The sequence below is a fragment of the Xiphophorus maculatus genome, chromosome 4, assembly GCF_002775205.1.
Source record: "Xiphophorus maculatus strain JP 163 A chromosome 4, X_maculatus-5.0-male, whole genome shotgun sequence".
Lineage (NCBI taxonomy): Eukaryota > Metazoa > Chordata > Actinopteri > Cyprinodontiformes > Poeciliidae > Xiphophorus > Xiphophorus maculatus.
The window spans coordinates 8,996,014-9,011,441 of record NC_036446.1 but is presented as its reverse complement, the minus strand read 5'-3'; the positions used below and the strand labels follow the sequence as shown (position 1 = coordinate 9,011,441).

The following is a 15,428-nucleotide window of genomic DNA, read 5'->3' as shown; positions in this document are numbered from 1 at the left end:
GATTGGTTGTTTCTGAGACCTGTGCATAGTTGACAGCAGGACCACAGGGAGAAGGCAACGGAGATGATCTGTCTCATTATACTGATACCAACAAAGTGATAGTATTTGCAAATATGTAAAAAAAAAAACCCCAAAAAAAAACAAAGAAACCCCAGATATTTTATAAAAGTTAAATACTGCAGCTTTTAGAAAATATGATTACTTGAATCCAATAAATAAAATTTACCAATAAAAGGTTGGTAAGAGTTATGTTAGTTTGATTAATGGTCACAATCTGTCATGTTATAAAAGTCAGTGGTCTCAAAAAGAATTTCATAATTTTTACAAGTATTTATCCCCATACTTCTTGAAAATGTATTCGTTGTTGGCGCGAAATGGAAGTAGGACCAGGTAAAATAGCAATAAGTTTACTTGAAATGTGGATGAAGTGGTGAATTGACCCTGAACCCAGAGGACTTTTATTTTACTGAGATGCAGTGCTGGAAGCCGGTTCATGATTCTCTATCATCTTATATGATGCAGCTTTGAAAGTAAATCTCCAAGAAGAGGACTTACAGCCACTGTTGTTTATCTCTTTAGGTTTAGTGTAACCATGAAACCAGCTGTCTTCTCCTTCTAGATATGTTTAGGGAACATTTTTTCTTGTGGTGAATCTAAGTTCTGCAATCATAAAACCACGCTCTGACTCTGAGCCATCTCAATGTGCGATCGACAAGAGTGATAGAGAAACTCTGGAGAATGTTAAAAAAAAAACTCAGTGTCAAGCACAGCTTCATTTTTCCCACGACTACAGGGGTTATATAAAGAAAAAGTTAAGTACGTGGGCAGAGCTCAAGACTCAGCAGCATTAGAAGTCTGTTAGAGTTCAATAGGACCTCTTGGGACATCAGCTGACCACATGTTCCTAAGGCTCCCTGTAAAATATCTGCAGATATGAGCGGTTTTGTGTTATACAAAAAAGTGAAACATCATTTGTAAATCATGAGTAAAACATGTAAAGCTGTTCTTCTTATAAACTTTTTCAGTTGTTCATGAGCTTATCAAGATTCTTCCCTGTCAAACTATGAGAAGACTCTGCTTGTGTGGCCTGCAAGGATGTCCCTCAGTCAGTCATCTGAGTTTTCTTTTCCTGACCAGGAATCCATTCGAAGAATTTTTTGAATCCGCAGAAAAAGGCATAAATGGACCGACATCTGGCTCTTATCAGCATTACAATGTGAGAGATATTATACAAAAAAAAAAAAAGTACTCCCACGCTGGCTTCTGCTTTGGCTGGAAAAGCGATGCATCATAATCACAGCAGAGTTTCCAGTGATGGCTGAAACATCTTTTTTACATTAAGGCCTTTTGTGGTTGTGATCCGAAAGTCAATGTGAGGCGACACGACTGTGTGGCTTTTGTTGCCAACAGCCTTGCAGTGAGAGCAAGGTTTATGCTTTGCCATTCTGCTTTATGCCTCTTCATGGATGTGACTCAGTTCAGCTTCCATAAATAAAGAAAAAAGATCTTTTAGGAACTGAATCACTACTAAATTTTGTTTTCTTTATTTTTGTACAGGAAAAAAAATCTGTATGAGAAATGGGAACTGCTCTGTTTTAAGACAAGCTGCTAATTTGGCTCCATCGCTTTGCAAAACTGTTGAATTTTTCCTCATTTTGTGACTTTAAAACAACAATCATCAATGCATTTTACTGGGATATTATGTACGGTAATGAAAATAAAACAGTGCATGAAGTGATAAACTAGAAATAAACATTTCTGGTATGCATTTTTGTCCAACCCCTTCAATCTGATACCACAAGTAAACGCCAATCAGCCAGTTGTCTTCAGAAGTCACACAGTAAACAACTGAATAGAAATACGACAAGAAGAAATGTATTATTGAGTAAAAGCTGCATGAAGTTCAGTTTCCATTTTTCCCTCAAACCATGTGGAGAACACAGCAAACGTGTAGAAGAAGGTGATTGGGTCAGTTGAGACCAAAGGGTTTTTTTTTTGTTTGCTTTTTTTTTGGTCAACATAGAAAACACCATGTGTCCCCCTGAACAACACAACATCTCACAAAGTCTCCACTGTGAAACATAAGGTGGCAGCATCATGCTGGTGGAACGCTTCTGTTTTTTTCAAGTGGACAGGGAAACAGAGAGTGGACATAAAGAAATCATATAAGAATTTTTATTTAAGTTGCAAAAGACTTGAGAATGGGACAAAGTTTCACCTCCTATGTAAGTCCTGCTACTTTTAGATGTGTCTCTGCTTCAACACACCTGAGTGAAATAATCAGGTCATTAGCAGGACTCAGGAGAGCTTAAGTGCAAACTGAGTAAGTAATTCAGCCATTTGATTCAGGTGTGTTGGACCAAAGCTTTGTAAAGATCCCACAGACACGTGAGTTTTACTGTCAGTCTGACTTTCTCTGTGTTTGATAATTATTCTGAAGCTGCCTTCCTGTTTAAAATGTCCAAATCTAGATATCAGCTTTTATGCAATTAGAGCTATTTTACCTGAAACAGAAAAAAGTTGAGAAGTGTGGAAAAGTGTTGCTCAAGATGATACACTTTTGGAGGTGAAAGTTGCTAATGTGAATAACGGGATCTGTAATGTTCCTGTTTTGAGTCCTGCTGGGAGTCTTGGATATTTCATTTTCTTCTTCTTTCTTTCTTCTTCTAGCTGCTCTAAGTGAAGTGGATTCCTAACCTGATAAAGATTATATTCATGTTGCATATCTTAAAAGCCATAAATCAAGAAAAAAAAAGTTATGTTTAACAAAGGAAATTAAAATAGCCAGGAGCGCATATCATTAGTGATTATCCAGATAAAATCTTTTGCTTTACTTTTAGGAGAAAAATAATTCTCTCATTTAGTAAAAAAACAAGCAGATTTGAAACTGGGACATTTGAGACATATTAAATATTTCTGTTCTTATTTAAATCGGTGAGATTAAACTAGTTTATAGCAGAAATCTTTGCATAAAACTTTAGTGTCACACAGACAGACAGAGGGAAAAGAGAGGCTGAAATTTCAAAGGTCACCATCCACATATTTGGTGTGCATGAGGTAATCCTGTGGCAAACCTATTTTCACCTCTTTCCTGGCAGCAGGGGTACCGGTGTCTGCACAAGGGAAGGTGTTCTGGATTTCTTTTGTGTTGTTTAACAGAGCTCACCTCACAGCAGCAGGTCCCTGGGGAGAGGGGGCTCCACTGCCTCTGCTCGGACACAGGCACACATGTATCCACACACAGAGCTCCCTGAGTCACAGGGTGGAACCCTCGCATGCATAAAGGCTGCTTTGTGCCCCGACTGTTAGAGCTGTCAACCAACACCAGTGAGCTCCTCGCACTGAAACACCACTGTTCCCCCTCACAGGAGAGCTCGGCGAGTGGGCAGACTGCGCTTTTATGTACGCCCACGCAAAACGCATCGGCACCTCCTGCAATCTGCAGATCAGCGGCTTATAAATACAACTGTGACTGAACTGGGTGAGCAGGGTTTGACTTTTCTTTTTGAGCTTTAAGATAAGTGCACTTCAGTGGATGTAAAAGTTCATTTCATTTACATCTCACAATTTCCCCTGTTTTTGTGATGAGCTTGAATGAAAGTCTAAAAATAAATCTTTAGGGCAAAGAAGTGCTATTTGGAATAATTACCTGGAGCTGAAAATTACTAACTGATGTTCAGACTATCTGCTTTGATACATCTGACTTCTGGTATTTCGTTCTTCAATCAGTAGTCCTTTCCATGCTCATACGGCCTCAGAATTAAACATGTGAAATTAAATCCATGCCATAAGTTAAAGAAATCTGTCTGTAGACCTGGAGGAAGATGTAGGAAAGTTTCTGCAGCTTCAAAAAAGATGAACTCAAAGGAGAAGGAGGACAAATTTGACAAAAATTTAAGAAGTCTGGATCCACAAGAGGCTTCTGTAACCTTTTGCAATCAGCAAAGAACCTAAGAGTTAATAAGAGTGGGATTCAAGGTCTTGCCAATGGACTTCAACAACTTGGCACTCTGGCAGAAAAAGGTGCTTTCTCCACTACTTTGTAAGTGCATGGAAAGGGAGCCAAACAATCTGAGATGAATGAGCTTTCGGTGAGTTTGCCATTTGACCCCTGAGATGCAGCCATGCTCCAAGCAGCAAAATTCTTTGAGAAGAGAAATAACACTGCGCTCGACTGCTGTCTAAGTAACTGAGGCAATATTTTTTCTGCTTCAGGTTCAATGAGATTCCTAAATTTGAAAAACAATCTTTTTTTCTGCTCTAACCTGAAGGAAAAATGACTTTAACTAGGTCAATCAAAAACTTTATTTAGTCTTTTTCATTCATTTTGAGATACTCAGTACAACTCCAAAGGTTACAGCAAAAGCAACCTGTTTTGGACGCTCTGTTTTCTCCACTTGTGGAAATGTGATTTTTTTTTTTTATTATTTGGTTTTAATTGTGTTTTATGGCACTGTTTAAATGGGGTCACTTTTGGTCACTGTTGCATAACCTGATATTTTTGGTTTCAAAATTTTCATGGCGATGCACATCAATTATGATAATTTGGTTAACTGGTGTTTTATTTTGGCAATTTTGCATCCTTCTGTAACCACGTCATGTGTCCTTGCACAGTGTAGGATACTTAATGTTAATTTTTAGTCTTTTTGGCTTTTTCTTTATAATCTGGTTCTTTTTGGGATATATTCTATAAAGAAGAGGCCAGATTAGTGACCCCACAACCCTATAGACCTTGAGCCTGAGCCTGATTGATATACTAGTATTACAAGTGTTTGATGTCTTTCCTGTTTTTTATAACTAACATTGGAAAGAGCATTTCTGATATCAGTCTTCTTCATGCCCCAGTTAGCCCAAACTTTGTACAATACTGCACCACAGGGGTGCAGTCTCTCATTTATCTCAACAATCCAGCGCTTGCATTCATTTTGGCAAATCAAAATAAATCTACCCATTCAGTGACAGCATTTTGTATTATTCTGCTGCTCAAGTTTTCATTGTACAAATTAATACAGATGTGCACCGATTGGTTGGCCACCCTGGTAAAGACGTGTGAAAATACTTTAACTAAAATCCTCTTGCGTTTCTGCAGCACTGTAATCTCACACTGACAAATATGGAAAAAAGACAAATCTTTAATTTGATCACATTTATTCACTTATATAAAAAAAATAATGTTACGAACTGACTAATTATAATCCCTGCTGCTAATACTTTGAACAACCACAGACCATCACTTAACACACAGGTGTCAAACTCCAGTCCTCGAGGGCCGCTGTCCTGCAGTTCTTAGATGTGCCACAGGTACAAAATGGCTTAATTACCTCCTCTTTGTGTAGATCAGTTCTCCAGAGTCTTGCTAATGACCTAATTATTCTACTCAGGTGTGGTGCAGCAGAGGCACATCTAAAAGTTGCAGGACACTGGCCCTTGAGGACTGGAGTTTGACACCCCTGACTTAACACTTTTATATTTCACAAGATTGAAGTGTACAGAGATGGAGCTGAACAATATTTCTAGGTTCTTCAGAATCCTTAATTCGCTTGTCTTCTCTTTTCTTCATCAGGCACATCTTTATTTAGATCTGGAGACAGAAGATTCTTGATTCTCTATCTAGGAAACTTTGCTCAATTTATATGTTTTGGATTATTATAAATGATGAAAAAATAGCAAAGATGATCCATTTTCTTATTTTAAACATATTGCAATTTACTTTAAGAATGTTTTAGTGGAATTTGGAAACCAAAGAGCCCCACAGCACCATACTTCCTCCACCATGCCTAACAGTAGCACATTTCTTTTCAGCAAATTACATTTTCTTTGTTTGGAGACAGACACACCTAAAGTATTTTACTATTAAAAACCTCAATGGAGATTTTGTTAAAAACATTTTAAACTGTTTTTCCCAGCATACAATGTGCGTCTAAGGTACATTTTTAAGTTGACTTGAGAATTTTTTTGAACTCTTCTACTCTGAAAAAGTTCCAGAGTAAAACTTTCACTTGTGTGACGTTTCCAGGAATGTCTTTGCACGGTTTACAAAATAGATCAGCACCAAGGGAACTGCAGTTACCCTGATTACTGTGAATCTGAATCTTTTTGGTGCATCGTGTTTATAAACATTATGTTCAATCCAATTTGGGTTCAGTTAAAATTTTTTAAATCATCTTAGTTGGTTTTATATATTTTGAATTTTTTCGATTCTTTGAATATAGGTCAGCAGGACTGGATCCCAGGAGAAAACTCTTCCTCACGTCATACACCGCTATGACTGAATGCATGGATCAAATTAGATTTGCCCTTGAATTGGGCAAAACTGCAGTTCTTCCCACATTTAATTAAACTAACTTTGCTGTGTGGGAGTCTTTCTAACAGAGGTCTTTAATTGCAGTTACAGATTTGACTCAAAAACTATTATTATATCATTTAATTGTTTTTACTGCACTGCTGTTATCTAAAGAATAAATAAACATGACCTTACTGAAAGATGATGCAAAAACATCAATAATAAAGGCCAACAATGCTACAGAAGCTCAGCATAGGCAGTGATTTAGTACTAAATTAATATTTCCCCTTAGTAATATTGCATGGGAAGATGGGCTGGTTGGTAACACTAAAACATCCATCGCCATGGAAACCTTGTTTTGGCTTCTGAAGTCCAAACCAGTCTTGACTCATAACTTTTCCTTGCACTTCATATTTGTGGGATTTGTCAAAAACCTTGAATTAATTCAATCACACTGACCTTGACAGAGAAATGCCCCAAGTTTTTGGACTAGGACTCCTTCTCTTTGCAGTCCAATTTGCTTCTTGAATCAATGTAGAGATAAGAAAAAAACAACACTTTTTACAGTTAGCTACAAAACCACTTTATTGAAAAAGCAGATTATGTCATCTACAGTTAAATGATACGTCCCGATTTTAATACATTAAATAACTTTAGACCTTTTCATGTTTAGATAAATAAATCTAGTCTCCTTTTTTAAATGAACCATCTAGGTAATCAAAACACTGAGCTGCAATGATGTGACAGGTGTTGAGATGTGCTTGATGGAACTAACAGTAGAAGTCATCTCTTTCCAAGTGATTATTTTTTTTGATAGGAAGCAAAATAAAATTAAAAAACTAGCCTCTTTATGAAATACAAATCAAAGTAGTATTTTAAAAAAGTAAATTAAGACATCTTTCAAGGGGATACAATCTGTTTTTGTTAAGTTTTTCTTGGGCAATATTAGATTAATTCATAGAATGCCTCGGTCTTCAAGTACAGCACACGTTACTTGAACCTTGCAAGAAAGGTGAGGTTGATCATACAGTTTGCAGTCATTTTCTTCTCTGCTTTTACAAACACTATATATTACATTCACATGATGACCCCTGCCTTCACTCTCTGTTTTAAACACATTCAGTAGTATTTATTCACAACTGAGTGTATTACAGCATTACAGTATGGGTCAGTGTATGCACAACATGGTTGGTGACATTCCCCCCCCCCCCGTTCTAGCTACAACCTCAGATGGGCGACGGATGTACTACAGAGAAAATTGGATGCATCGGTTCCAGCATCTTTTAATGTCATCGTCAGATTTTAACAGAGATAATCAGGGTCATCCTGCTGGTTGCTGCGCTGCCCTGCAAACACAGTGAGGTGCATGTGCCAGGGGCCTGCCACTAGTACACATATACTCTCTCTCACTATCACACACGCACACACACACATAGATATTTCAATCGGCTGCTTTTATAAGCACAAACCGTTGGGGCTCATCTGCAAAAATGTACAGAAACTCCATTGTTTGCTTTATAGTAAGCAATTTTAAATTCTGGATTCAAACCATTAACATCCAAGGAATGTTTAAGCGAGAATTGGCACAAGCAGAAATAAAAAGAATGTTTCAAAACTCAATGATATGTGACAGAAACAGTTTGACAATGGTTTTTTTTTTTTAGTCTAATGTCTTCCTATGGACTCATACACACACACACGCCAACACATAAGTGCCTGTGATCGCGAGAACACACACACACACACACACACACACACAAGCAACAATGGGTGGGGATCCCTTAAACAAGCACATGGGTGGGACCAGCAGCTCCATGATTTCAAGTATCCCCTCTTCCCACATAATACATTAGCAGACTGTGCAGAACGCAATGGGACATATGAGCGCATCTCAGTAAATTAGACTATCATTGAAAGGTTTATTTACTTCAGTAAAAAAAGTGTTGCACAACCACCCCAAAACTCATGTAGAGTAATTGCAAAAAGAATGGCATAATTTGGGGGACTACAATTATAGTTTTATAGTTGTTACAGAATAACCACACTTCTTTCTTTCACTCAACTTTCCATTAATATGTTTCCAAAATCCAATTTTCATAAGTAACATAAAAATGTTCTGAGAAACTGATTTTTTGAATGCAATATCTAAAAATATTAATGGAAAGTTGAGTTTAAGGAAAATACCTCAGCAGTGCTGATCACCTCCTTGCTCATTGATCCATTAATTCATGGAAGTATTGAGGGCATATACTGTACCATACAGTACAAGCACATACTTCTTAGTAGTCTGACATTTCTACGATATAAATCTCTTTTCAATCGGACCTAAATATTAATTGAACTGAATTTTGTTAAGCTACAAGCCATTATCCAAATTAACAGAAATAATGGCTTGAAATATAACACTCTGTATGTTATGAATCAAAACAATAGCAGTTTCATATTTAAACAAAATTTCTGAAATAAATTAACATTTTCATAATATTCTAATGTATTGAGATACACTTATGTGGACAATAGTGGACAAGTGAAGCTTGCTCATAGTCATGGATGATGTGATTTATATGACAAAATAATAGTGTTTGGAAATAAATGTTGAAGGAAAAAAATATTTTTAGGTGAGCATGCAGTTATGTTATTCAATTTTAAGCAGCTTCGTTAGAATTGATGAAAAGAAAGAAAGAAGCTGAATCCTGGAAATTTCCAACTCTTTGTTGAATATTTGGGTGGAACAGCTGTTTTGAGTCGGTTCCTGAATTTAAATTTCGAATGAAAGGTGCAGCATGCTGCACAGTTTGTTAAAATTACTATTTGGAGTACGCAAACATCAGCTTGGCAGGGATAAATTTGCTTAAAAATAACAAATTTGTAACAAAATGAACTGTGTCTATGTACTTAAAATAGAATAAAAGAACTGCAAGCAAAAACTACAAGACCCACATTTGCTACCTGTGGATCTCTGACCACATGAAGCGACTCTAGGAGAGATAATGCAACAGACCCAAAAGCTGCAAAGGCTTCAGTTACACCTCCAATTATGTCACGCTCACAGATACACATACATAAAAAAAATACAATCTACATCTAGGATCTTATGTGGAAAACGTCTGCGAAATATATATTCATATATAAAAAGACGACCTATGTGCATCTAAAGGTTTCTTTCTGTCCATAATATAATCATTAATTAAGACACTGCTTGTGAATCTCTCGAGGTGTCATCTTGGACATCTACTTGGAATGTCAGTCGGTTTCTCTGGGCTTGTAGTGCTACTGTGACGTTGACACGGTGCAGAGTCATTTGTATTTCTTCACAGCCCTGCGTCATGATGCTGGGGGTCCTTTGCATAGCCTTTTGCAGGGCTCTGTTTCAGTGTTGAAAGCTGCACGGAGAGAGAAAACACTCTGAAGGCACTGCCCATCTGGCCCGGCCAACGCCGGAGGCTCGTTCTCTCAGCTGTGACAATGCTGCAGTGAAGCTCTTCAGTCAAAGAACAGGAATTACAGGAACTGCTTCCTTAACCAGGTGAAAACGTCAAAGGTTGGTTCTACTTGGGGCCCTCTGGGTGAGTCTGGTTTTGGATTATGCACCCAAATGATAAGGAGAAAGAGAAGAATGAAAACCCTTTGTGTAGCTGGGGGTGCAGCGCCTGGAATCATGACCATGACTGCTGGAGGAGTGGGCGACCATCCCTCTTCACCCCACTGCTGGTGTCCTGGATCATCTCGAAGGTGGAGCTGAGTCTCCTTCCTACAATTCAGTCACATGGAGGGGGTAGTTCGGGGGCGGGTGGGTGGGCAACTTTGACTGGAGTCGTTGGATGTGGCAGTTGTGGCAGAGAAGGTGGCCTTCAAGTGGATAACAGCGGTGGCCTTCCTCATCGTTCAGCTGAAGACCACAATCCTGACGAAAACATAAACATGTCACAGAGATGGTCAAGATTCAGATTAATATTTAGCTTCTGGTGCAAGAATTGATACACTACATCATGTTACAACCAAAGACTGATGAATTTTATGTGCTTTTGTCTTTACTGAGTCAATACTTTGTAGAACCGCCGATATGACGTTAACAGCTTTGCAATGCTAAAAAACACAATCTTTTTCATAAAATAGCTCAAGTTCAGTTCAGTTTCCTTAAAGAACTCATTGTATAATTTAGACAGAATTACTTATGACTTCCTTTTTAATCATTCTTGCATTAAAACCAATGTGATAAAGTTCTCAACTAATAATTGCTCTACAACATGGGGTGGGGATCTGACCCCCTGGGAGACCACTGAACAATCAGCAGGAATTACATAAACCGGCGATTCACACCTGTACAAAAAGAGCTAAATGCATAAACTGTTAGTGCAAGTTAACTTTTAATGAGTGAATCAGAATCTACCCCATGTTAAATGTAAAATGAATGTCACCTGTCACCTAGCAACCCAAACTGAGCTCCAGCACTTTCATTTAGCTGGTTTTACCGCTGAATGTGCTGCACAATGGCTACTGAAAAAGACAGATGTTTTGTTGTTGACTTACTATTTAGAAACCATTCTTGTTGGTTGTGCAAGAAGCTCCACTTCTGCTTTTTAAAGATGTACGGTTTTATAATTATCTGTTTGCAGCAGTTTGTATTCTAAAAGGAGCTCAAAGTAGGTAGAAATGAGCAGAATAAAATCTCATTATCTAATGATTTTGTGCAACAAAATGTAATGAACATTGTTTTGTATAGCCCATAGCCCTGTCCTAACCTGTTCTATAAGCATAATAGGTCACCTTTAAATTACGAAAGGAAGCGGTGTAAAGGTGGAAGATAAGTGAGGTTTCACAACAAGCCCCCAGCAGAGAATGAAGCACTGGGCTGGAGTGTGCTCAGTCAGTGAGTCACAATGTTCAACTGCATCCTTGGGTGAGTGTCCACAACCGTGATTCATTCTCACTAGTGCAAAAGTCTAGTCTCACTTGTCCGAGAATGTGCAGTTCTCAGACAGGTTCAGAGCGCTGACTGAGAGGATGTGTAAATATGCTAACACTTTGCCAGTCAGAGTGGCATGGCTGTTTATTTGTAGACCCATTCATTCAGAGGAGCTGAATCATACACAGTGATGCTAAATTCATCACCAGTCAAAACAAGAGTATCACAGACTGGTCTTACTACTGCGTGTGAATGAACGCTGTGTCTCACCTCACAGTGGTAACACTCCACATGGTAGTCCTTGTCCATAGAAACAACCCGGATGGTCTCTTCAGAACCCTGCGAGAACAGACTCATAGTTAGGCCTTTCCTTCACACCAGACTGCTGTTTTATTAAAGCGACGGACAAAGAATGACTAACTGCTGCAGAAAAAAAACAAAAAAAACCCCACACACTGCTGTCTTCAATATGATGTAAACTAAAACATCACCTTCTCTGCTGCTCCAATAAACGTAATCTCTACTGTCCTAGTAATAACTGAAAACTTCAAGATCCTATTCATACTAATGCAATTATTTACATTTTTCATTTGCACCTCTTCTGTTTTGATCTCTGTTTTTTAAAAAGATAAATAAAAATCTCCAAAGCTCACTGCAGCAAAGAGTAGCACTCACCAAGTTTCTTCAACAACCGTTTATTTTACAGGATTTGTAGTCATCTTTACTAGAGGTGAACTCATCAGAACTCTAGTGATCATTTAAAACATGAGATAATTTAGCTTTTTACCTGGGCAGGAAGGATGGGCTGGTTGCATGAAGCACACTTCGGAGCAAAAACCCTGCATTGAAGAAGACCAGGTGTTATAACACGAGTTTCATAAGTGAACATGTGTTGATCTCTTAATTTGTTACTGTCCTTAATTGCTACCATGATGACAGTGGTGCAAATCAACGCTAACAGAACACTTTGCTAGCAATAATAACATTGTCTAATTGCAGCAGATGGTGACGTTTTCCTCACGTGTGGTAGTCTTTGACACAGTAGATGTTGTTTTCCACATCTACGGTGAAAGGCACTCCGTCTAACCCTTCTTTACACACAACACAGCGGAAGCAGCCCGGATGGTAGGACTTGCCCAGCGCCTGGAGTATCTGAGCGAGCACACAAGCAAGAACAAGCAAAGAAGAAGAAACACTCGTATTTAACACTTTCTTCCTATTAATAAGAATACACAGAGTGTGGTATGCATTTTATTTACTAGTTAGAAAACTTCCAACTTCAAGTTGGTTGCATTGAAATTCATTTATAGTTATCAGCGTAAAGGTGAGTGACTAAATATGAACGCCACACTTTCCAGAACCCATTGGCACATAAAATCACAATAAAATACACTTGGGATTATGGTTGTAAAGTGACAAAGTTCAGGGAGAGTGAATACTTTTGCAAGGCACTGTAAATTTAAATAGTATTATTTAAATAGTAACTACTTACATTTGTTCAGTTACATCTATTTCAGTAACCTTTTGAAGAAAAAAAACTACTTTTAGGAGTATTTTTACTATGCTGTACTTTGTACTTTTGCTTGAGCTATCGTATTATGAAGTATTTCGATTATTACTTGAGTAAAACGTCTGGATTCTCTACCTGATATGATTCTCACTGCATTGAGAACAAACTTATTTTAACCAAAAATTCACCAGACACAGACAAACACCTGCAGTCACCTAATTTTATATTGAAAGAAATCGATTTAGAAAACATTTTTCTTTTGACTGGTTTTGTCAGTTTTATAAAAAGGACAAAATCTTTACATAAAAACTTATATTTTTCTGTGAAGTAAAAAAAAAATCTTTAAAAACTAACATTTGCACATGGTTTTATATTTTGTTCTGTCTGATTATGTGATTTTAAATATTAAATAATTGATGTCTTGATCAGTTACTGAGTACTTGAGTATCCTTTTTACCAAATACTTTTTACTCTCTTGAGTAATTTCTTGGATGTCTACTTCTTACTTTTAATGCAGTAAAAATATGTTGCGGTACTCTTACTTGGGCACAATTTCTGGATACTCTACCCACATCTGTTCTCAAAATAATGGAGAAAGTTCTTACCATCTCCATGATGAGGTGACCACACACAAAGCACTTCTCTGCCGTCTGCTGGAAACCAGAGTACTGTGGGGAAAAACAAAGTGCACAATTTATTTCCTTCAGTACAGACACTTTAATAGATTTTACGCCAAACTATTGGCACCTAATACTGATTAACAGGAAAACTGATTATTCTCAGAGTCACCTATGGAGGGCGCTCCTGCGCTCTTTCATTCACACCAGGATGTCTTTGTCTCTCTGTTATCCACCGTCTCTTTCTGGGACTTTTTCAGGCCCGGTTAATAAAATTTATTTTGTGAGTGTTGATAGGGTGAAATGTGTTTTATAGTTATAGTTATAAAAACACTCTACGTCTTGCTGCTCGTTCCGTCAGACAATAAAAATGACCATCTGCAGTACACAGACCCCCCTCACCCCTCCTGGGTCACGACCTGATGACACTGAGGGCTCGGCAGAAGAGACGCAGCTACCAGGTGGAGGTGGGAGGTGTTGATGGGCCGCCCATCCCCTGCCCATTAACGCCTCTCCGAATCCACCATCTGCCACAAGAAGCCCACCCCCCATCCGCCTCCCGTCACCACCACCGCAGCCTGAAACACTCCCGCGGTGACGGGGCAGACTAGACAAGCCTCAGCCACAGGAAGGCGATTAGTCTTCATCCCGTCTTCTGGCCTCCAGCATCAGAGGGGTGGTGATGGTGCGGTGCAAAACAGGAATTTCAGTGTTTCCTAACATATCAACGAGTTAATCTTTAAGGGGAAGCTGTCTATAAACAGGAACCGTAGTCAGCAGCATGTGTTATGAATTAATCTAGATTATGAAGCTGTTTACAGGAACCAATTGGGAGCTTCAATGTTCTCCTCTGCTTCACTTTAGTAACTTAGTTGTTTCATTGTTTTAGTTGCTTTGACGTAAAAGTTTTAAACAAAAGTAACTTCGGGCACCACAATTCTGCCCAGCTAATCTGAAGCAGATGAGACCAGAAGCTGTTCAACACTTCTACCGAACCTCTAAACTGTCTGTGTGTGCAGCAAGAATGAGCACATGAGGGAAATTTGGCTGAAATTAGTCTAAATTGAGGGGGAGGTGCTGGAGATCTAATTACAGCACTTAAACGGTTTGTCTCTGCACCTTCTGTCACCTCCCCATGATCACTAAAGGAAAATCCATAAACATGAATGAGCAGGGACTCACCAGGAAGTCCTCCTCACAGTACACCTTCCCGTTGACGTTGTAGAAGGCCTTCCCTCGTAGCCTCCTCCCTGGAAGAAATCACAAAGGAAGTCTGTTAGTAGGAGCACTTAAGTGGCATGCCACTGCAATAATTATTGTAGTCTTATATAATTAAAAAAACACGCAAGATTTCAGACTGAAGTTGTTTTAGACAGCTCATTAAGGAGGAAGGATTGCAGGAAAATCAATGCAATTGACTGAGTTTCTTTAAATCTACAACCTTTTCACTAATGGACACAATAATATAATAATTATTATTATACTATATATTATTATATTATATTATATTCACAATCTATTACAGCAACATTTCCGGCGTCGGAAATGTTGCTAGTTAATTGTGTTTAATGTCACAGTTAGTTAAGAATAAGTAGAGTGACAAAGTGCTTTTGCAGTATATCTGGATGTGTGCCACAATACATCTCACTGCCTGTGTCTCTGTGGATTTGCCCGCAGCAGCAGGTCGGCACAGAGCAGATGGCTGGGGGTAAATTGGTCATTTTAAGTGTTCGTCTACTTACTGCAACCATTGATCCTGACACAACTCCATTCACACCATTTACACAATCAATAAGCCCTGCTGTTTTCCAAAGGTCCTGCTGTATCTCCCTGCTTATGTACACAACTGCCAGAAATACCAGCAACAATTGACATAATAAAGATGAACAGAAGTTGAAAACTATGATTATATTGAAAATACATTTTTAAGCTGCTGTTTTCAACCTATGTGCAAGAATTATGAATCACCTTTTTGGTATTTTAAAACAACAAGCAAGTCGCGGTTCAGCGGTACTGGGCTTGTACCAGTGTGAAGGCTGAATTCCTCTGGTCCAGCTTTCATTCACCAGAATCCGAGTTTGAATCCAGTCTGAAAAGAAAAAAATTCTGCTG

General features: G+C 38.4%; 1 protein-coding gene across 1 annotated transcript in view; it reads right to left on the bottom strand.

The window, feature by feature from the left end:
- Nucleotides 1–6,849: 6,849 nt before the first annotated feature.
- The window catches only part of wtip (WT1 interacting protein), a 29,894-nt gene continuing 21,315 nt past the window's right edge, over nt 6,850–15,428 (bottom strand). The window contains exons 3-8 of the mRNA XM_005796186.2: nt 14,499–14,566; nt 13,305–13,367; nt 12,211–12,341; nt 11,977–12,028; nt 11,460–11,528; nt 6,850–10,187 (exon numbers count right to left, since the gene is read on the bottom strand). Of these exons, the coding sequence (XP_005796243.2) occupies nt 10,035–10,187; nt 11,460–11,528; nt 11,977–12,028; nt 12,211–12,341; nt 13,305–13,367; nt 14,499–14,566 (536 nt within the window). The 3' untranslated portion in view covers nt 6,850–10,034. The remainder of the gene's footprint in view (nt 10,188–11,459; nt 11,529–11,976; nt 12,029–12,210; nt 12,342–13,304; nt 13,368–14,498; nt 14,567–15,428) is intronic.